The sequence below is a fragment of the Rhinolophus sinicus genome, linkage group LG09, assembly GCF_036562045.2.
Source record: "Rhinolophus sinicus isolate RSC01 linkage group LG09, ASM3656204v1, whole genome shotgun sequence".
Classification (NCBI taxonomy): domain Eukaryota; kingdom Metazoa; phylum Chordata; class Mammalia; order Chiroptera; family Rhinolophidae; genus Rhinolophus; species Rhinolophus sinicus.
Window position 1 is genome coordinate 30,302,706 of NC_133758.1, and position 23,456 is coordinate 30,326,161.

General features: G+C 39.4%; 2 protein-coding genes across 4 annotated transcripts in view; one reads left to right on the forward strand and one right to left on the reverse strand.

Annotated features, from left to right (window-relative positions):
* The window catches only part of ELP2 (elongator acetyltransferase complex subunit 2), a 37,915-nt gene extending 32,797 nt beyond the window's left edge, over positions 1-5,118 (reverse strand). The window contains exons 1-2 of one of the 2 annotated variants that reach the window (XM_019740818.2): positions 4,826-5,118; positions 2,569-2,647 (exon numbers count right to left, since the gene is read on the reverse strand). In XM_019740818.2, the coding sequence (XP_019596377.2) occupies positions 2,569-2,647; positions 4,826-4,963 (217 nt within the window). In that variant the 5' untranslated portion in view covers positions 4,964-5,118. The remainder of the gene's footprint in view (positions 1-2,568; positions 2,648-4,825) is intronic. The other variant, XM_074340123.1, reaches the window with a different exon arrangement.
* A 336-nt stretch (positions 5,119-5,454) lies between these two features.
* SLC39A6 (solute carrier family 39 member 6) lies at positions 5,455-23,380 on the forward strand. Of its 2 annotated transcripts, none has more exons than XM_019740820.2 (10): positions 5,455-5,840; positions 7,492-8,427; positions 9,858-10,041; positions 10,976-11,145; positions 12,466-12,684; positions 16,160-16,265; positions 18,331-18,708; positions 19,811-19,891; positions 21,167-21,357; positions 22,163-23,380. In XM_019740820.2, exons 2-10 carry the CDS (start codon positions 7,501-7,503, stop codon positions 22,313-22,315), a joined length of 2,409 nt encoding a protein of 802 aa, XP_019596379.2. In that variant the 5' UTR covers positions 5,455-5,840; positions 7,492-7,500; the 3' UTR covers positions 22,316-23,380. The 2 variants fall into 2 exon arrangements, with proteins under 2 accessions (XP_019596379.2, XP_074196226.1); XM_074340125.1 differs by having other exon boundaries at positions 5,455-5,598.
* The last annotated feature ends 76 nt before the right edge of the window (positions 23,381-23,456 follow it).

Genomic DNA, 23,456 nt, shown 5'->3' on the forward strand with positions numbered 1-23,456 from the left:
TTTTGCCTTATTTGCTTAACAGCTTGCTCTTTGTATATATATGTATATACACAGAACTCTTTGTTTTTGAGAAGCCATATAAAAATAAGTTGTAGCTATTGGGACCTCTGATCCTCAAATACTTTACCATATAACTCCTAAGAACTGGAACATGCCCCTACATTACCACAATACAATTATCACATTCAAGAATTTCAACATGGACACCACGTCATTATGTAATACACTGTACATACTAAAATTTCCCCTAATTGTCCTAGTAATATCTTTTATAACTTTTTTAAAAATTCAGAATCTAAGGACCAGACATTATATATTCAGTTGTCATAGTTTTTAAATCTAATATGATTTTGGTTTGGATGTTCCATTTATTTGTTTCTTCTGGCCTATGTGCTAGATATTTAGAGCAAGCAGCCAGGGGATTGTCTAAGTATATTAGATATGTACTCAGAAGTCCCAAGTTCATATCCTAACCCTGCTGCCAACGAGATGTAGTCTTGGGCTTTAATTTCTTCATGTGTCACAGAAATTAGGCCATTTACCTAACTACATGATTTTCAGAATTACTCTAAGTTATCTGAAAGTAATGTGTTAAAAATAACACATTTTAAGAATATGAAATGACATTATTAAAATCTTCTATGTCACTGATACATAGGTTAGAAAAAAAATCTGAATTAACTGGTGGTAGACCTCTTGTCTTAGAGGAAATCAATCCTAACAGTTACATATTACAGTGATACACAAGCAATTCATTATATGTAACCTCACTTTTAAAGGGAAGATAAAATATACAAGCCCAAATTAATATAACGAATCCCTCTATTGAGATTCCAGTAGTCTTTGATGTCATTTGGTGGCAATTAACATAATTACACTTGTGTTTTAATATGTGCACTAACAGCCACTTTCTACTATTTAATGGTTTCTATTGACCTAATGTGATAATCCTGCATTATAATTGAAATAAGTAGCATATTCAACTTTTTAAGAAATGTCACAGATAGGGTGGCCGGATGGCTCATTTGGTTAGAGCGCGAGCGCTGAACAACAGGGTTGTCAGTTCGATTCCCACATGGGCCAGTGAGCTGTGCCCTCCACAACTAGACTGAAGACAATGAGCTGCCACTGAGCTTCCGGAGGGGTGGCCAGATGGCTCAGTTGGTTAGAGCACAAGCTTTCAGTGGCAAGGTTGCCGGTTCTATTCCCGCATAGAATGGTGGGCTGCACCCCCACAACTAAAGATTGAAAACAGTGACTGGACTTAGAGCTGAGCTGCGCCCTCCACAACTAGCATGAAGGACGATGATTTGGAGCTCATAGGCCCTGAAGAAACATACTTTCCCCAATAAAAAAATTAAAAAAAAAAAGAAATGTCACAGATAAAAATCAGAGCAGTCACTAATTCAGAAAATTCTTCAACTGTTCCTAGCTCAGAATGCTCTCAATAAATGTTTATGGAATTAAAAATAAAATTAATTCAGAATCCATGAGAATACCACAGTAGGTATACTTAAGACATTTGAGAAAATTCCACAGGATTTTGGAAGCACCACTTAAAAGCAATACGTTAATTAAAACTTCTGAAGTCATAAAATCTTAAGAGATGGAAGAGATCTGGAGATAACCTAGTCCAGCAATTCTCACGTTTTTGGTATTAGGACTCCTTTATGCACTTAGAAATTTTTTAGGATCCCATAAAGGTTTTGTTTATATGTACTGACTATATGTACCAATATTAAACACATTAGAAATTTAAACTGAGAAATGTGAAAAATACTTATTTATCAGTTTACTTAAAAATAATGATGAACTCCATTACATGTTAATAAAAATAACATTTTTATGGTGGGGGGAAAACCCTACATTTTCCAAAACAGAAAAACTAATAAGAGAGGCACTGTTTTACATTTCTGCAAATCTCTTTAACGGCTGACTTTATTAGAATACAGCTAGATTTTCATATTTGCTTCTGTGTTTAATCTGTTGTGATTTCACACACATATCACATAGTTGCTGGAAAGCACCACTGTAAAATTGTGATAGAATGAGACTGAAAAATGTGAATAACCTCTTGGTATTATTGTGAAAATACTTTTGACCTCACAGGTATCACAACCCTTATGGGTCCCCTGATCCAGAATAAACCTTTATTTTTCAGATGTTACTAAGGTACAAACTGGGGTCAACGAAGATGCAATGTCTTGCCTAAAAAGCAATAGCTTGTCTGTGGCAAAAACAGCCCGGCGAGCCAACTCTGAATCCCAGCCTGGACCCCAACTTGGGTCTTGCTTACAGGCTTTCAAGCAAAGCTGTGGGCAATGGAGGGGGTCTTGCCACAGTCAGGGGCTGCCTCTATCCTCATCCTAAGTACTGCTGTGTTGTCCATACTCCAACTGCTATAAAGTAAAAGTACAGGCTGGATTATTTCATTGGGCGTACCATTTTTTTTCTATTTTCCAACTGCATAATATCGGTAAATTAAGAGAAGTAATGAAAGAAACATGACTAGTCATACTTTATCAGAAAACAATTGAGATCAGCTTTAACAATCAGATTAATACTTACAACCATCCTGTTTACAAATCCACTGTATACAATTGACTCGAGCAGTGTGACCGTTCAGGTTGGTTACAACAACCCTTTTCTTTAACAAAGAAAACACCAGTTAGTAAATTAGATCCTATCCCACAGAGAAATTAATAAAATAATAAAAACCAGATTTCAGTTTTTTTGAAGCTAATAAAAAAATTCAGGATTACTTCAAACAGAATCACCTTCCTTAATTTATAAACTTGTAACCATGGCTTAAACCATCCGTTCACTCTAATGCATTCTTTTTCACCACCTCACATTCCCAGTTTCGTGCGCTCTCATCACACTGAGCTCTCAGATCTTCATCTGCCTACCTCTTGCTTAGCACCCCTATCCCCTCTCCAACCCCTGCCCTTCCTATCTGGGGAGGCTGTCTTGATACCCCCGCTAGATAAGGAACCTCTTCCTCTTGCTTACACAGGGCCTACTTCTACCATGCTTGCATCAACTTGAGGGTTTTGTGGACCAAAAAAACACCTTCAATAGAGGGATTCATGATTAATGGATAAAAATTCATGGCTTACTTTGCATGTCATGGCTAATCAGGTGTTGGGTTCTTGAGCCTTAATGACACAAGGTCACCAGGCCACAATTACTAAGGTCCTCAGACATCAGATCCCTTCAGGACCTAAGCCCAGGTTCCCTGGAGACCGTCAGACAGCTGCTTTCACCAACATTACTCCACACTTGGGCTTTCTTTACTTCACTCACTGCTGAAAGAGTAACTCTATGATTACAGAGCCATCTTCTTTACAGCCCCTTTCTCTATTTATTACCAACTGCACTGGTTTCATATCCACTTACATGCCACCTGGAATTCTCATGGCTGAGAAAAAGATACACAGAGGTAAATGTACATAACTAATATATTTCACACATGGTTTATTTGAGCCTGGAAAACAATTTACAATATTTCATTTTCTCTTTCACTAGACTCAGAATTCCTTAGTGGGCAGAATTACTACCCATTAGCTTTGTGTCATTACCACCCAGTCCAGGGATAGCTCACAGAGGGTCCTCAAAAATTGGCTGAGTGAATATCATCCCCAAAACTTTATCTTAGCATCTGACATGCTCTTATTACTACGTGTAATTAAATGCCCACTCAGCAAATATTTAACAAAACAAAATACTTTTTAGGCTCAATATATTTTTTTTGATATGTTAAAATCCCCTAACGTGGCCACAGGTTATCATTAAAAACAAAAAATGTGATGTAAGGCATGGGCACAAATTCATTAAATAGCTGCAGAAAGATAGGCTTCTACGGCTAAGTCTGTCCTTGGCTGATCACCACTGTAAAGTTTACCCTTGGATTTATGTGTTTTCTCTTGCCAGTCAAGGGTGCATGGCAATTAACAAGAAACAAAAACTGGAAGGAGGCAAGCAAGCTCAAGATACGGAAAGCAAATACAACTATTTCCTATATAAACTTGAATCTGCAAAGGGTGTAAAGATGATGGAATTTTTAATCAAATCAATAAGGCAGTACAACAAGAAATACATATAGCTATCTCCTGCACTGCACTTTAATTTCCAGCACTTTACTTTTTATACTGAGGCTCTTTTCGTGAAGCTACTCTAACTTTATTGTCCAAAATTGGCCACCGGGGATCAAAACGAATTCTAGGAAGCATGCAAAAACTAGCCAGTTAGGAAGTTTGGTAGGCAAAGCGCCAAGGAAACAGTCAACTAACTGGGTGAAGTTCAGGAAATGGGTTAGTTAAGTTCTGCCTTATAACTAGTGCTTAGGATCCCCACCCCCCTATGACCTTTACCCAATGGCACGCTCTTTAAAATCCCAAAGCTAAAATACACGTGATGTATTTTTGAAATTCAATACAACAAATATTTATAAAATAACACTGCGAGAAACACAGAAATAAGACAGCAGCTGTAATAATGGATTTAATCCATACCTAAACTGCAAACCTTTTCAACCCAAACTAATTCTCTGACAGTAGTACAGTTCCCCACAGCAGGCTTCAGAAAAGGTTGCCATCACTCCGGTTTCTACGTAGGGTTAACAGGACACTGGTAGGACATGGTGACTCAAGCACGCGAGATGGCGCGCCCACCGGAGAGTCCTCGCCCAGACAACCTCCCCGAAGCAGACACCACCGTCAACACAGCCTCTGCGCTCTAGAGCAGTTTACTGTCCGCACCGAGCGCATCCTGCAGATTCCGCCCCAGAAGCACACGGGGTCGGGCGATCGGCCACCTCTCTTACCCGAGGGTCATAGAGCACTACCGAACAGGACGTGCCGAAGGCCAGAAGTCCTCCGGGCCCGGAGCTCCAGCTCAGGGCTCCCCGTACCCGGTTCGGGCAGCAAAACACGTGAGAGGTCTCCAGCACGGGTGCCACCATGTTGCTGGCTGGTCAGCGGCCGAGACCTAGCCGCGCACTTCCGCCCTCTGAGCGGAACTACTCGCGAGGACACCTCTCCGGTTGGCGTTATCCGCACCGCGTTTCAGAGGCGGCCGGAGGCGTGGCGGAGGCGGCCCTGCCCCCGCCGGCCCCGCCCCCCGCCCTGGCCCGAGGGGTCTTCAGTGCTCGGCCGCTGCGATCTCTGCTAGTTTCTCGGGCCGAGGCCCAGCGCACAAACACGGCCTCCGTCCTAGGGGCGAAGACCCGGCAAGAGTAACTCCGGACCTTCCAGAAAGACCCGCGGCTCGATTGCCGGGGAAGCTTAGGAACGTCCCGCTGCCCCTCACGCTCCGGCTCCCTGCAGCCGACGGGAAGCTTTAGCAAGCAAGTCTCGGACCTCAGAGAGGCGCAGGGGCGTGGGGGAATCAAAGGAAAGGTCCCCAGCTGGTCTCGGCGCTCACAGTTCAATCGGACTGAGCCTTCGCCCCATCCCTCCCCTGCGAGCCCAGCGGCGCCGGCGAACAGCCGGACGCGCGGATTCGCCGACGGGGGACGGGGTTCCAAGCCACATTGCGCATGCCCGGCAGTCTGGGCCGACGGAGGCGGTGGTTCCCGGCAGCGCGCTGCGCGCGGCGGTAATTAGTAATTGTCCTGTTCCTGGGAGGCGAGGGCGCGTGGGGCGCGGCTTCCCGGTGGCTGTGCGGCGGTACCCGGGACTGAGGGGCAGCGGAGCAGATGAGACCGCCGCTTCTCCGTGCCGTGTAGAGGGTTCTAGAAAGAGAGAGAAGCACGGGCCGGTTCCGAGCCCTCCGGACCGCCTGCGGGGAACTGAACCTGCGCGCGGGGCCGGGCCGTGGGACTGCGAGGCCGCGGAGAGGTAAGTCCCGCAGGTCCGGGAGGGGGCTGCCGAGGGGACGTGGAGGCCTGACGTCCCAGTTTGAGGTGCACAGATGGGCTTTGGGGTCCAACGGAGGACTTTTCTGAAGAAACGGTCTGTATTATTCATCGTCTATTCGAAGAAGGTAAGGTCGTGTTTAAAAATATAAAGCCCATAGAAGCAGTTGTGTGCCCTCTTTCCGGTTCTCTCCGCTCGCCCCTTTCTCCAGGTCCTTTCTTTCGGCGCTTTCTTTTTTTTCCTTCAACGCACGCGGGCTTGCAGGGATGGAGGTCCGCCTGAGGGTCGGCGACCGCCTTCAACATCCATCCTTCCCGGAGAAAGGCACGGAGCTGCCCCTGAACATTCCGTCTGTGCTCGTCCCCACCCACCTCGCTCCTTGCTTCTCTCTTACGAGTGATTTCTTAATGGTTCTCATGTCCTAGTAAAACTTCAGGCTCCAAAGATTGTTCTTTCAGGAGTCTAGCCCTGTGGTATTTGTATACTTCCATGTTCCACGGTTCCTAGTGTGATCGACCGCAGCTGTGCAACACTGCCGACATTGTTTGGAGCTCCCCCACGTACATCCGTTCATGTGGTTTCTCAGTCACCCTGTAAAATAGGGGTTCCAGCTTTTCCTGGTACGAGGAAGAACAGCTGAAAATGATGGAGCTAGTTCGCCCCAGGCCCTTGCTCTCTTGCTCCAGAATCCGACCTTTGGGTCTTTCCCTGGAGGCAGATGAGTTTGGTCACGATTACTGTCCATCATTGGTGCTGGACATCTGCTGGTCCTGAGATATCCGCTTATCTGGACTATACCTTCCTCGGTTTAACTGAATTCTGCTTTTCCAGGCTCCACTGGATTCCTGACTCCTCTTTGGAGCATAGGCCTTTGGTTCCAGACACCATTGTCTGGATGAGTGATAGTTTGATAAAATTTTCACTGGTTTATGGCAAAGGTATTTTTTATGAAGTTTAATTTACTTAAGGAACTATTATTATCCAGTCATTCAAAAGAATGAGATTAGTCTATATGTACTGACATGGAAAGAGGTCATTTGTTGAGTGGAGGAAAAATAGCGCATTTGTGTGGTTAAAACACATAAAGCACATATCTTCTTGAGTATGCGTAGAAAATATCCTGAGGCACATACAAGAAACTGGCAAAGTTGGGTGAGTTTGAGGAGTGGTACTGGGAGAAAGAAGCCTTCAATTGATTTGTATATAGTTTAAGAAAAATTTTAAATGAGAATTATTCTGAGATTGCCATATTTACTCTCTTTGATGTTAAAATAATTGTTTTATGAAATGATGATGATGGTGGTAGAGGTAATTGGGTTTTGTTTTGAGTCATTGTTCTCAACACAATAAGAAGCTGCCAATATGGCTGTGGCCACATGGGTCTCTCCAGTGTCTGAATTACTGTTGTTTTACAGTGCAAATCTCTTAGTACTCAACTGTACTCCAGTTGTTTCACGTTTTAGCAGGGTAGAGGCTAGGCCTCTAGTTCTCTATATTTTCACAGTACTTAGCAGTACACTTGTCACACTAAGTGATGCTTTGTAAACCTTGATTAGACATCAGTTTTCAGCATGAGAGTTCTTCATTGTTTTAGAAATGAAAGCAAGAAATTTTGTGTGTGTGTCTTCTCTAGGAAGGTGAAATGGCGACGAGTTTATCCGTAGTCTTGATCCTGACCTTCACCCTGTCAGTCACAAACCCCCTTCGTGAACCCGAACCAGCAACGGCTTTCCCTCAGACCACTGAGAAAGTTATTCCTAACTGGGAATCTGGCATTAATGTTGATTTGGCAGTTACCACACAGCGACATCATCTACAGCAACTTTTCCATCGCTATGGAGAAAATGATTCCTTGTCAGTTGAAGGTTTCAGGAAGTTGCTTCAGAATATAGGCATAGATAAGATGAAAAGAATCCACATACACCACGACCACGACCATCACTCCGACCACGACCATCACTCCGACCACGACCATCACTCCGACCACGACCATCACTCTGACCACGACCATCACTCCGACCACGACCATCACTCCGACCACGAGCATCACTCCGACCACGAGCATCACTCCGACCACGAGCATCACTCCGACCACGAGCATCACTCTGATCACGAGCATCACTCTGACCACGAGCATCACTCTGACCACGAGCATCATTCTCACCGTAATCACGCTGCACCTGGTAAAAATAATCGGAAAGCTCTTTGCCCAGACCATGACTCTGATAGTTCAGGTAAAGATCCTAGAAACAGCCAGGGGAAAGGATCTCGCCAATCAGAACATGCCAATGGTAGAAGGAATGTTTTAATCAAGGACGGTGTTGATGCTAGTGAAGTGACTTCAACTATGTATAACGCTGTTTCTGAAGGAACTCACTTTCTAGAGACAATAGAAACTCCAAAACCTGGAAAACTTCTCCCCAAAGATGTGAGCAGTTCCACTCCACCCTACAGTATCACAGAAAAGAGCCGTGGGAGCCGACTGGCTAGGAGGAAAACAAATGAATCTGTGAGTGAGCCCAGAAAAGACTTTATGTATTCCAGAATCACAAATGAAAATACTCAGGAGGTAAGATGAGTGTTATTCTTATTTTAATCAGTATGCCTGCCTATCAGTCCTGTCATTGCCATTCTATCTGTAGGTGTAAGGAGTTTAATAAAATGGTGAGGTTATTGAAAAGGGAATTTCTACTTTGTCAGCAAGGCATTTGGCCCAAAGTGTCCCTACTATGTTGTAAACATTTCTGATACAAAACTTGGGTGATACTAAGAATAGTGCTTCCTGCTCAAACTACCTTCTAATATAGAATTTAAGATAAGTATAGAAAGTAGATATCAAAGTTATTTGGGGGAAAATCTTTAAAGGTGAATATTATTAATAAAAGTAGAAAAAGGGAGGTAGAAAAGCAGGAGTGAGAATTTATGATTCAGGGAAAGGTGTGGTTGAAGGGGCGGAAGCATGCAAGAACAGTGTTACCTCTTTGGCAGACAGATCACAATGCTATCAAGAACAACATACTGGACAACTGAATGTCGGCAGTGAAGTTTTGAGTTCATTTGTTTTTCCAAAACGAGGCTTCCAGACTGTACACAGTTCGCCTTGACTAAAAGTGTCAAGAACAAGGAATTTGTATATGTTAATTTGCGAAACTTAAGTACTTCATTCAAACCATCTGTACTAATTCTGGGATAATCCTACCGGTACTAATAATGGTCATTCCCATAGCCACTCTGGTGATAAAGTTTGTTCCGAGTAGTATTAACCAAGAATTGTGAGAGTTTAAAATAACTTTATAGAAGATGAGAAACAGGTGCTACTGCCAATTTTGGGAGTATGAGGGGGGCTTAGATTGCTCAAAGGAGGTTCTCTTCAAACTAGTCAGCTAATTAAATTGTTGAAACAGCTGCCTGCCGGTACAGGTTTGTTTTATTACCAGCCTTGCCCTGCTCGAGAGTAATGTACATAATTTAATAGCCTCTCATACAGAATTTTTTTGCCAGATATGTAGACAGAACTGAGCTAAGTTTTGCAAGTACGGTCATTGCTGGAAGAGTGATGTGTCTTGGGCTTGTTTAGGCCAGGTAGGGTAGCGTTAGTACTAAAACAACATATTTCTCAATCTCTAATGAACCCCATCTTGAAATTAAAGCTCATTTCCTTAATAGGTTTATACAATGAGTTAACAGGCTTGTGAATGTTCATTTATCCTCAAGCTTATTCCACTTGAGGCTTTCTCCCTGGGTGACTAGTGATGTGACTGTTTCTTCCAAGAAGAAATAGGCAGAGAAATGGGATACCACTATTGTGACACAGTATCTCCAGGCAGCTTGAGGCAAGTTCCAAAGTACTCAAATCAAAAGTTGATTTTAATTAGCGTTGACTTAAAAAATTAAAGAAGTAAGCTTCAATGAGGAAAGGGTGTTGTGTCATCAAACAACATTTTTGGATTCTGTAATGGGAATGCCTTTTGGTGATTTTAACTGTTTTGTTTTCTTCAGTGTTTCAACGCGTCAAAGCTGCTTACATCTCATGGCATAGGCATCCAAGTTCTGCTGAATGTAACAGAGTTCAACTACCTCTGTCCCGCCATTATCAATCAAATTGATGCTAGATCATGTCTGATTCATACAACGAGTGAAAAGAAAGCTGAAATCCCTCCAAAGACCTACTCTTTACAAATAGGTAGAATTGCGTTATTAATGTACTAATAGTTTCCAATAAATACTTTTATGTTGTAGTTTTCCTTGTATTTACATCAGCCTATTCATTTTTCAGCATAATTTCAAATATGCCATTTTAATTGTTCTCTGCCTTAAATGTGAAGAAAGCGTGTTAGTCTTAACCTTAAAAAAAAAAAAAAGACTTCAATTATAACTTGTCTGTGTTAGTTTAGCCTTAGTCTAAAACAAAGGGTATGGGGGAGAAAACATAAGTTGTAACTTGTCTGAGGTTCTCCCATCCAAAATTTGGGCTTTTTATATGTTGTCACTGTTCAGGAGGAAGGGTCGGAGTTAATCTCTGCTGTTTAGGAGCCTAATTCTGATCTGTTTTTATTAGTAAATTAAACTAGGATAAGCTCTGCTGCTAGAGTGTACAGTTTCAGTGCTCAAAAACTATAATAAATAAGTAATCGCTTTGTTTACTGAGGAAATAAATAAATAATTGCTTTGTTTACTGAGGAAATAATTGCTTTGTTTACCCGTATCCTTTTCTTTCTTCCTTTGTTTCTTTCTCTCCTTTCTTTCTTTCTTCCTTCCTTTCTTCCTTCTTTTTTTAAACTTTGCCCTCTTTCATAATTTAGGTGTTATGGGAGCTAAAAACTCAGTTCCCAAGTGAGCGAGAATTCATGCTTATTTACCATTTTTTTCCCCTCCTTTCCACCCAGTTGAAGAATTTTCCTCTAGGCTCATTTCCACTAGGCTCTTTATCTGAAGCGTTTAGTCAGACTGTTCATTTGAGCCTATTTCTTGGTTAATGCTCTGTTACCACAGTCCTATTCCACTGAGTTTGTATTTTAACTTCCCTACTTTTACAAGTTGCTTTATGCTACTCCAAAGTCTGTACTTTACACCTTATCAATTGTATGCTTTTTCTTTTGTTCTGTTTTGTTTGCCAGCCTGGGTTGGTGGCTTTATCGCCATTTCCATCATCAGTTTCCTGTCTTTGCTGGGTGTTATCCTTGTGCCTCTGATGAATCGGGTGTTTTTCAAGTTTCTCCTGAGTTTCCTTGTGGCATTGGCTGTTGGGACCTTGAGTGGCGATGCATTTTTACACCTTCTTCCACATGTAAGTACGGAAGTTTGTCATATTAGTGTGTTTTATTCAACATTAAAAACATACATGTGTTTTTTGGGTTTGTATTAGAATTCTTTGCATTGATATGTATGAAAGGTTAGAAATTTGGTTTAGAGGAGTTGATTTTAACATATATTTGGTAACCAAAAGCTGCTTTTTTGTGCTAAATTTTAGGACATGTTCATTTTTTCACTTTTCTTTTTAAAGGGAATTTACTAAATACAGACTACTTTAACTTTTTGGAAACCAGTTAATAAAAGGAGACAGATTGTACCCAGATGTTAGTATTGTGACAGACTGCAGCAGTGTGAGTCACCTGCTTACATGTCAGTGTAATTGCTATAGAAACAAAAATGTGACTCTCTGTGTACCCAAGAAACTTAAGAGTTTTTCTTCAGAGTTGAATTTATGTATGTATTTAGAGATTTACACCTTGTGACATGACTAAATTCTTAAATAAAAACAAGTTTGGTGAAGTGGATTTACTTTTCCATTAAATATTTGGGATAGGTGCATAGGCAGGAAATATTTGGATCTCATTTTCTAAATTACCTTAGAGATTTGCAGGCAAATGGGGGGGAAATTACTCTATTCCTAGATTACTACATATCTCATCATGTTTCATTCAGTAGTGAAAGGTAACTCTTTTGTTGTGATGAACTTCCTGACTATCAGATGGCAGAGGTTCAGGAATACCTGTTGCACAAAGTGGTATGTGCATGTGACTCCCTCCCAATCTCCCCTGTGTTAGTATGTGCCACACCTGATTTCCTAACATGCAGGCACTAGTTCCCTGGAGGCTACTGGGCCGTGTACCTATGCAGGCAGTAGTTGCCTTGCAGACTACTGGGCACTGTACCTGGATTTCAGGTATGTGCCAGGGCCTATTACACAGACTGAGCTTCTTGTAAGCACACTGATGATATTGGTATGAACTTTTCAGCTGGGAGTATAAGCAATAAACACTACCTGCCCATTAAGTCTGGCAGTTCCCTATTATTTGTGGCCATGGTAACTTGTCAAACATTGAAAATACCCATTACCTATGTATTATGAGGATCATTGGGAAATGGATCTGTCTTTACACTGAATAGACCCACTCTTAAATGTTATAGTGCATTGTATACATTAAGCTCTAGAGAACTAGCTGCTTGTTGTTCATTTTATTTTTAATATCCAAACTTACCTTCATTCTGAAATATCCCATGAATTGCCTAATTCTGAATGATTTCCAATTTGACCTTATTATCTTAGCCCATTTTTCTGATGTGTGAAAGTAATGACCTTATAAAATGTATGTTCTGCTTTTAGTCTCATGCAAGTCATCACCATAGTCACAGCCATGAAGGACTAGCCATGGAAATGAAGAGGGGGCCGGTGTTCAGTCATCTGTCTTCTCAAAACATAGAAGAAAGCACCTATTTTGATTCCACATGGAAGGGTCTGACAGCCCTGGGAGGCTTGTATTTCATGTTTCTTGTTGAGCATGTGCTCACATTGATCAAGCAATTTAAAGATAAGAAGAAAAAGGTAAGAAAAAGTGTACTGAGTATGTACGATGCATCAGATGTTTATTTAGAGTAGCACTCTTAACTAAACTGTTAGTAGAACTTGTCCAGAGTATATAGTCTTCGTTTGAGATGGGGTTGAGTTTTCTTGAAATCCTTTTTTGCTCCCGGAGGAATTAACAGAGAGCAATTCTATACCTTTATAACCCTGGAGTTCTCTATCTCCGGAACTCCCTTCAATCTCATGAGAAGGTAGGAAAGGCAAAGATAAACATCTAGATAAATGACCAAACAAGGCACAAGCAGTGCCTTGAAGATCAGAAGCATGGTGATTATGGCCTTGATGGTGGTGATGCCTTCACAGGTGTGTACTTATCCCCAGACTCACTGAGTTGTATACATTAAATATATACAGCTTTTTATATGTTGATCATACCTCAGTAAAGTGGTTTAAGAAAAAAGTATCATGGATACATCATCAATATTTATTGGTAGTTATGATTCACTATGTGACTAACTTTATTCACTCCGTAGCTGAATATTCTGTTTTATTCGAAAGAGTTTGTGACATTCACAGACTTTCCCTTTACAAACTGTCACCAGAAAATAGTATGAAGCCAAAGAGTAGGCTCTTTATTCCTGGTAAAAAACAACTTTGAGTTGCCTGTGGTGATCTGCCTCTTTGACGTGCCCAGGCAAGTCGGTCAAAAGACTGTTGGGACTCTTAAAAAGGACACATACACATCTTGGACATTTGAATTTAACTTAAAACATTTGTACACTCGTTCTGGTCATTTGATGTTCACCAAGATTTTCTCTGAGTTGGAGTTCTGTGTGATGATTTTTTTTTCCTATAGCCATGCTGCTTCATCTCCAATTTCCAGTTTTGGCTGCTCTAAAATTGATCAAGAGGCTACACACTTGTAAAGCTATTTTGAATGTAGAATCAAAGTTTGGAAATTTTTAAAATTTTAAACATAGTTGTCACCTTACATAATTCGATAGACTTTTTTTTAAAAAAAGTAACTGCCTTTGAATCTTTCAAAACCATTTAACTTTATTTTTCATAGAAGTAACTGTTCTCAACATGATCACATAGTTTGAACAATAAGTTACTAAATTGTGCAGTTAAAATAACAATAGCTGGCAAGAAGAGGCTTGAAAAATAACATCGTTGATTCTTGCTCAGCATAGAGCTCACTGTTGGAAACAAGTGCATGTGTGAACAGGAGAATAGCCTCCTGCTCCATCCTATGAATATTTGCCCTTATGGAGTTTACATTCATTAAAATCTCAAATTGCATATTTTGAACCTTCTCTTTACTGGACTTAAATTTAAAGGGAAGAAGTGAAATAATAGCTTATTCATTCTTCATCCAGGAAGTCATCTTCCATGTTCCTGTTGTCCCCACTGCTTCATGTGGACTGGTTTGAGAAAATTTCCTACTCTTTACGTTCTCTGGAATTATTCTTACCTTAAAACAACAAAAGATCATTTTTAGTTTTTTCAACGGGGGTGGTTGGAGGTTGGTTGGTTTTACCGTTTTTGTGTTCCAAATGCCATAATTTATTGAGCATTGTAATTTCAATTTGGCTTTCAAATTTTCCTTAAAGATAACTTGAATCTGTCCCTCTTTAACATGGAACTCTAAGAGGTAGGCTGTCTATTATCTAATACAGGACAATGTTATTCAAACTCTGGATTATAACTCAGGGAGTTATGAAAGCTATCTTGTAATATGATCAACATTTTAAAATGAAACAGTAATGTTACAGTCTATTGCATATATTACTATGGATATATTGCATATATGACTGTGGATTGTAGTCAAAGTGTGATAATCTCTGTTCTAAACTAAAATAATTTCTACTAGAATGTAAGGTCTTCAGAGGACTTCTTTGTCTGGTTTATTGCTATATCTCCAATGTCTAGAACAATGACTAGTGCATAAGAGACGGTTAAAAACTATTTGTTGAATGTTAAGAAACATTAAACAGCAAGTAAGCATAATTTCTAGACAAAGACTTCCCACAGGAGTTTTGCAAACATTATTATATTCTCTTCCTTTTTAGAATGCATTAAGTATCTTTTTTCAAGGGCATCCAGATCTTAGTTTTACTTACTTAACGGTTTTTAATCTCATATAGTTCTCTCAAAAAGAAAAATAAACTACCCATTATATGGCAAGTGTTGGGAGCTCTTTGGAGCCAGGACAGTTTACCTAGGATTTTCCTGAAGACATCCATCCTGCACCCCTAGGAAATTCTGGGTATCATAGTTTTAGGTTACCTGCTATATATGTCTGTATAAAACCTCTATTCAAATTAGGGTGACATCTCATACTTGATATAAATAGTAATAGTTCAACCTCAAACTCTCTTTCTACCAGTAAGAGTTATTGGTCATACTGGAAACCTGAGAGTCATCTGACAGCTCCCTCCTCCTATAGCCAATCTAGTTTTATTAAATATATCCAGAGTCTTGCCATTTCTCTCCATCTTCGTTGCTATTATTCTAGTCCAAGCCATGCTTACCTCCCACCTGGGTGACAGGAGTTGCCTCCTACCTGGCCTGTGTACATTATTTTGTCTTCTCCCAATCTAGAGCAAAGCAGGCAGAGTGGTTTGTCTAAATGAAAATCTGATGAGGCTGGACTCCACTCCTTAAAATCCTTCCTTTAGTGATTCCTCATTGCTTGTAGGACAAAGTCCACCAGTCCTAACAGGTTTGCATTGTCTGGTCTCCTCCAGCCACCCAGCCTTATCTCTCCCACCCTGTCTTGTCCTTTCTGTTCCGGTCAGGGCTGGCCCCTTCCTGCTTTAGGACTTGCCCATACACTCTTCTCCCTCCTTGGAAAACGGCCTCCCTTTCCTTCCCCAGTAAACCCCTGCTCATCTTTAGTTCTTGGTATAAATGTCACTTTCTCAAGGAAGCCTGTCCTGGTATAAAGTGATGTTTATACCAGGAAAGTGACAAGCCTGTCCTGTCTTATTGTTATACACTCTTGGTTAGCAGATTACTAAATGCCTGAAGAAAATGCCTCTGGATGGTTCTAAATTGATAACCTGAGGCAGAGCTCAATGTTAATGCGTATGAGTCACCTGGGGATCTAGTTAAAATCTCCATTTTGATTCATTAGGTCTGGGTGTGGCCTGAGAGTGCATTTCTAACAAGCTCCCAGGGGATGCTGTGCTGCTTATGTAAGACCACACTTAGAGTAGATGACCTAGGGGACATTCAAAAAGGTGAAGGTGATTTTTCTACATTTCTATTATCAAGGCAGATTCTTCGCCTTTCTGCACAGTTACTGCACCCAGGAGACACTACTAGGTACTGTGCAAGGGAACTACAGGCCCTGCCCTTAGGTGGCTTTTATTCCAATAGAGGTCTGTGACTCTGTTGTCTTTTTCTCTCTCTCTTGCTGAACTATTTATTTAAAGCTGTATACATAAGCAAATCAACTATTTTAAAGTGTTGCTGTCCCTTTCTATTTTAGAATCAGAAAAAACCTGAAAATGATGATGATGTGGAGATTAAGAAGCAGTTGTCTAACTATGAATCTCAAATTTCAACAAATGAGGAGAAAGGAGATGCAGATGAACGTAAGTCCTTACAAATCTGAGGGCTGGAGGGAGTTCATTGCTCTCGATTTGCCGACAGTTTGGACTGTCTAGAAAAAAGATGGGACCGTGTCTTTTTTGTTTTTTAATCTCATACTTTTAATTACCAGTGAGTTGGTTATTTCTCTGTGTATTTACATCTCTTTCCATAATTTTTAATTTTGAAATAAATTCAGATTCATAGAAAATTTCAAGAACAGTACAGAGAATTTCTGTGTCCTTTTCCTATATCCCCCAATTATTTTACCTACATTTATCATGTGCCCTCTCTCTGTACACATATGCACACATTTTTTTTCCTAAACCATTTGAGAGTAAATTGCAGATACGATGCTTGTTTACCCCTAAATACTTAAGTGTATGTTTCCTAAGAAAAAGGACATTCTCTTAGATAGCCATAGTTCAGTTATCAAAACAGGAAATTAGTGCTGTTGTACTGTAATTATCTAGTCTTAGTCATGCTTTATGCTCCCCACCACCCCCAAAAGGAAAAAATTGGTACAGAGTACAGTCCAGGATCAAATGTTGCATCTCATTGCCCCTTATTTTGGGTTTGTCTAATGTTCCATTGGCTTGATCAGTTTGGCAGGAATATCACAGTATTACTGTCTCCTTTTTAGTTACACTGTGTGCCACCTGACATGCTGCTCTTTATCGTGTATGGGTGGTGTTCATTTTGATCACTTGGCCAACGTTATGTCTACCATGTTTCTCCACTGTCAAGCTACTATTTTCTCTATAACTTAGCTGTCTGCTTGGCATTTCTTGTTGGACAGACTTAGTGAAGATTAAAATTTTAAACAAAACTCCTCACCATGACCTTCAAGGTCGTCCTTGCCCTCCACTCTCCCCCATTGTCCACTCTCTTCAGCCTCACTGGCCTCCTTTTCATCCTGTGAGCACACCAGGTCTGTCTCAGGGACTGGCACTGCTGGTTTTGTTTTTTTTACCTGCTTGGAATACTGTTCTCCCAGATCTTCACATAAATTCCTCCTGTCTTTCACATCTCAACTCAGGTATCTCTTCCTGAGAGGCTTTCCCTGATTACCCAAATACAAAGGTTTTCAGTCACTCTGCTTCCTATTACCCCTTTCTATTTTCTTCCCATACTTTCCAGTGCCTCAAATTACCTTCTTTATACATGTGTTTTTCCTTGTTAGTGGCTTTCTCCCCACAAGAACGTAAGTTTCTTGAAGGCAGAAACTTTGTCTTGCTCCATTCTATCCCCGTTGTCTGGCTGGGTGTCTGGACCAGAGTAGGTGCTCAATAGATAGTTGCTGACTAAGAAGGGAGAAAAACTTCATTGTTGCCTCCTGCTTATTTGTAAGGTTTCCTGTCTAACTTTGTTTTCCAACATACTGTTTTTCTTTGAAGAGCAAGTGAAATGTTCTTGCTCTTCTTCCTGCATCTCTTCTCTTCAACCTTTGTAATGGACTCTAGTGAAGTGTATAATGATGAGAGGAAATAGCTGCCCTAGAATTGGGCCGCAGTGTCAGGAAAAGTGATACCAGGGTACAGGACAAAGAAAAACAAAACCTTATTGTTGCAACTTACTTTTCTTTATATAAGTAGATAATGGTTTTTGGTGATGATGGTATTTTGGATTCTTCTGTTTTTCCTTGAATTTTGCCCTCAAAAAGAGGAAGTTAGCAGGATTATGTATGTTTTTTTATTTCCAATTTTCAGTATTTTTTATTAAATATTTTTCTAAAATAAGTATGTGCTTCTTATATCAGGATAAAAGTCATCTTTGAAAAATGTAAGGAAGCAGAACAAATTAAAGGCAGATCTGGGGTAGTTATTGAAGAGTAACATTTAAAATCCAGTCTTAATATGTGAGACCATTTAATTTCTAAAACTCATTAAAATCTATTGATGTTGTTAATCAATAATACTCTAATGCTTAGTTCTACAGGTATATGGGAGAGAGCTGCCACTCTTTGAGATCATTTTTTACTTTAATTGTCAGTGAGAATGTTTGAAGTGTGTTTAAGCACATTAACAAAGCTTTCTGACTTTGTCCCAATGTCCTTTTTTTTATACCTAGGACCTGAAAGTTATTTACGAGCAGACTCACAAGAGGCCTCCCACTTTGATTCTCAACAGCCAGCAATATTGGAAGAAGAAGAGGTCATGATAGCTCATGCTCATCCACAAGAAGTCTATAATGAATATGTACCCAGAGGGTGCAAAAATAAATGCCATTCCCATTTCCATGATACACTTGGCCAATCAGACGATCTCATTCACCACCACCATGACTACCATCATATTCTCCATCACCACCACCACCAGAACCACCACCCCCACAGTCACAGTCAGCGCTACTCTCGGGAAGAGCTGAAAGATGCCGGCATTGCCACACTGGCATGGATGGTGATCATGGGTGACGGCCTGCACAATTTCAGCGATGGCCTAGCAATTGGTACACATTTTCCCTTTGTTGGTTGAGTCTGCAATAGTCGCTAAATGTTAGATGAGATTAAGTGCTAGGAGCTGTGCCTAGCCCGTTACCTAAATTGTAACTACCAAAAGTTGTTTTAATTTGCAAGGTCTTGAGATCAAGCTCTAATGTGTTTGGAGCACTTGTGAGTTTTTTTCCCCCTGTACATTTAAGTTTTCTTACGTGCAATATAAACAATACTTATTAAGGTAAAAGAATCTTTTCTACCATCTTTTCTTTCATGCTATAAAGGAATCTTTGTATATCTGATAAGTTCAGTTACCAATCTCTATCCAAAGAGGAACTATAGAATTTTTGCAATTATTATACCACAATTAAGAGATAATAGAATACTTACAAATTTTAGTAACTTAGTGCTGGACGAACCATAGAAATAATTACCGATTAGGCAGTTGAGGCCTGGTCAGGTGAACTACTTGCCGAAGGAGACAGTGCTGTTTTGTGGGCCGGCGAGATGAGCCCAGGCCTTGGCTCCCTGGGAGCCCGGTGTTCTTCTTCCTCTGTGTGCTGTGCGCACAGAAGTGACAAGGAGGATACGCAAATGCTCCGTCAGGGTTTACAAGGGGTCATTTGTACAATATGTTAGCTTTGAAAAGGAGGAGAGCTATTTGTGTTAGACTCTCTTTGTACTCTTTGTAAGACAGTGAAAGAATAAATGTAAACCAATCTAATTACATAGAGAATTCCTCTGAGGCTAGTGAAACATGTATACTCTTGACTGCTGAGTTTTTTCCCATAACCCTTTTAAAATCAGTTTATTTTATATTTTTAAATAGGTGTTTTATGCAGCAGCAATTACTTCTCAGGTTTGTGTAAGATCACCTTATCTAAGACAGCAGAACCTTCCCTTCTCAACCATAACAGCTTGTGCTCTGTTGGGAAATTTACACCTAATTGAATATAATCTGAGATCACTTACAAAGAAGATACAGAGTGCAATTGGGAAAGTTCTGTTTAGTCACAATCAGAATATATTTCTTTTATTTTGTATGCTGGTAAGATTTTGTAAAAACGCACCCACGAAATAATGTAGCCAATCCTTTTCTGATTGATTTCTACACAGGTGCTGCTTTTACTGAAGGTTTATCGAGTGGATTAAGTACTTCTGTTGCTGTCTTTTGTCATGAGTTGCCTCATGAATTAGGTAAGAGAACCATATAAATGGTATTTTCCAGATGGCTAAATTGTCCTAGTGTCACTGGCTTTTGCTAATGATAGGTCTAGCAAGCTTCCTCATAACTTTTATACCTTCTTATAAGCCTGCTAACCTAGCCAGCTTTCTTTTCTTACTGAGCACTTTCTTTCCAGCCAGAATCTGACCCTATCAGTACAATTACACGATTGTCTATGTGGGGGTGCCAAAGAGGTACCTGGGCCCCCTTTCTTGTCCTCTTCCCCTACTAAGTATCTTATGCCAGCATACCAGTGACGTCAGTGATTGTTATCTTCATACACACAATATGAATTAGACCACAGGAATCAAAGGGATCATTTTCCATTAACAGAGCAGTTGGCAAAGAAAATCTCATTGGAGCTGAAGGAAAAAAACCTTCCCAGGATTGTTCTGGATTCCAATTCATGTCCTTTTTTTTCTTCTTACAGATACATATTTGTACACACCATTTTCACTTTTGTTCCTTGGCATCCATTCTGCCATTCAGAAGGCCTGCCATCTGCCTGCAAAATGCTTATAATCAACATCTAGTTTATGTTCTGTGTTCTAGATCCTTCATGCTCCATGAAGCCTGTCTTAACTCTTCCCGTCTTAATTTATCTCATTTTCTTTCTCCTTTTATAGCTAAAACATTAGACTCTTTAGGTTATTTATAAATTACCTTTATCGTTTGCTCATCATTTAATTTTACCCTCCTCTTTGTAGCCAAGTGTAAGCTCCTTGAAGATTGTACAAGAGTGCAAGAGTGGGTTCATGGTATTTATCACTCATTAACAAAGTGGGCGCCTTAAGAAAAACTTGGAATAAAAAAATATTTTTTAGTTTATAGAGCTGTTAGGGTGATTTATACTGGTAACACTGTTAGTTAGCCTTGGGTAATTCTTACTTTTGCTTTTTTTCTCTCTCAAAAAAAAATTGGAGAATTTCTTAAATCTAGGAAGTCTTTGTTTTTCTGTATAGAATGATCTCGATTTTTAAAAAAAATTGTTTGGCTATTACCTTAATATTGCAGTTATACTAAATATCTAAAAACAAGTAAAAGCTGCTGTGATATTTCATGGTAAGAATATAGTTCCCTTTCCACTCTGAGAAACAGTGATTTTCAGCAAATAGTTACTTTCTTCAAGATGATCTTCAAAGACCATTGCAAAAAATCTCTCTTCTTTAGCTCTAGGAAGTCTCTTGAACGTGTATCTTAAAAATGATTTTTCAGTGACTTTATTCCCTTTTTGTTTTCTGTCAAAGGTGACTTTGCTGTTTTACTGAAGGCTGGCATGACTGTTAAGCAGGCTGTTCTTTATAATGCTTTGTCGGCCATGCTGGCATACCTTGGAATGGCAACAGGAATTTTCATTGGTCATTATGCTGAAAATGTATCTATGTGGATATTTGCACTTACTGCTGGCTTATTCATGTATGTTGCTCTGGTTGATATGGTAAGTTTTCCAGATGTCAAATTACAATATTGACTAACAATAAAACAAAATGTTTAGTGAAACCTTACTTTAAAAAAGGCTTTAGATTAAATGCAGTAGTCGTGAGAAGTTGTATTCAACAAGAGAACATATAAAATATAGGTCCTTTAGAGTTTATCTTTTTGGATTGTTGATCACAAGTACATCTTTATCCTGCCTAATATGTATGAGGATACAGAGAAATATCTATTCCCTCTGATACATCTTTTTGTCAGTAGAGTCTCAGTAATATGCTTTGAATTGTGTATAGATTTGTAGGAAACCTAACACAAGCCACATGTTATCAGCATGCTGTGTGTACTCCAAAAGGCTTAAAAGTTCCCTATTGATGGACAAAGGAGATACACCTCTCTTTCATCAAAGTCCACATAACAATCCCACCAATCTTACTGCTAAAACTCTATTTTATATAGTGTAGTGCTTCCATATATCTGAACTCAAGTAAACCATATGTTACATTCAGTTCAGATACAGGCAGAAACTAAAGCAGGGTAATCAAATACAGCTCTCCATGGAGCAAACTGGACCAATATAAATATGACTTGCTGAGCGTATCATAAATAATCATTGTTAGTTAAACTGCTAGGAAATACTATGTGACGTTATTAGCTAGAATCAGTATGTATGTGGTTATGTTTTAAGGAATTGACTCACTATATCCAGCCTACATATAAAGCTAGTCTACTGTCTACTGGCCTGCAAATTCTTATAAAAACTAATCTGTAGTTCTGAGACCTTAAAGATTGCTTTTTTTTCCTTCCCTTAGGTACCTGAGATGCTTCACAATGATGCTTGTGACCATGGATGTAGCCGCTGGGGATATTTCTTATTACAGAATGCTGGGATGTTTTTGGGTTTTGGAATTATGTTGCTTATTTCCATTTTTGAACATAAAATTGTGTTTCGTATAAATTTCTAATTAGGGTATAAATGCTAGAGTAGCTTAAAAAAATTGCTGTCTATAGTTTGAATAGGTCATAGGAAAACGAGAGTTTGTATGCTGTGATATGCAGCATTTAAGGTTAGTGGAGTTTGTGATTTTTATATTGAATATTGCCATTTGTTATGCCTATGAGGTCAGTTATGGTGGTAACATAAAAGGTACATTTTAATATTTAAGTTATTCTATTTTGGGAATATAAGCTATATGTGCAATTTACCAATTTTACCAGTTTATTGTATAAACAAGATATTTGGCATGACATGTTCTGTATATTTCAGGAAAAATGTCTTTAATGTTTTTTCTAGAATTAATTTAATACAGTAATTCCCATGCTGGATTTTAGGCCTCCAAAGAACTGCTGGTATTTAGGAGTAAGAAGACACATGAAGCCTAAGATACCAATAAAGCTCGTACTGAATTTAAACTAAGAAATAAGGAGAAAAGAATATGTAAGAATTAAGAAGATACAGGTTTCTTACAAAATAAACCACACAAAACTGGTTATAAAATAAAAGGGGCAATTTTAGATTTAAATTAAAAAGGCATTATAAGTATAAAGTTACATTCCTAAACATTTTTGTCATAAAACCAGTGAGCACTTTCTATTAATTAGTTGTACATTTAACTTTGTATAGTAGAAACGTCTAAATATATTTAATGAAGTCAAGCACTATATCGCTTGACCAAGAAATTTGAATTTTAAAATATTTGGGTGGAGATACACCAGATGAGTATGACAGTTTATGTATTGCCAGAAGACTTGGATATCGCCAACTTAGGTACTGCCCGAAGTTACATGATTGGATGAGTATCTGGCTTACCAAATGTCAATATATTAGAACTTTGAGATAAGGGCATTAAAACGGTACTGAGTATAATTGGATTTTTGGATTCAGAAAGTAGTTTGGTATCTTTCAGTGCTTCAGTGTTGTCATTATGAGCAATTGTTATTTTTATATAGTACTTTAGACATACTAGGGCTGTCTGTGGCATTCTCTAAATGTTGCTTTTCTACAAAATAAATTCCCCATGTAAGCTTGATGTTAGATGTCTGATTTTATTTTTTTTAACATCTTAACCATTTTCAAGTGTATAGTTCAGTAGTTTTAAGTATATT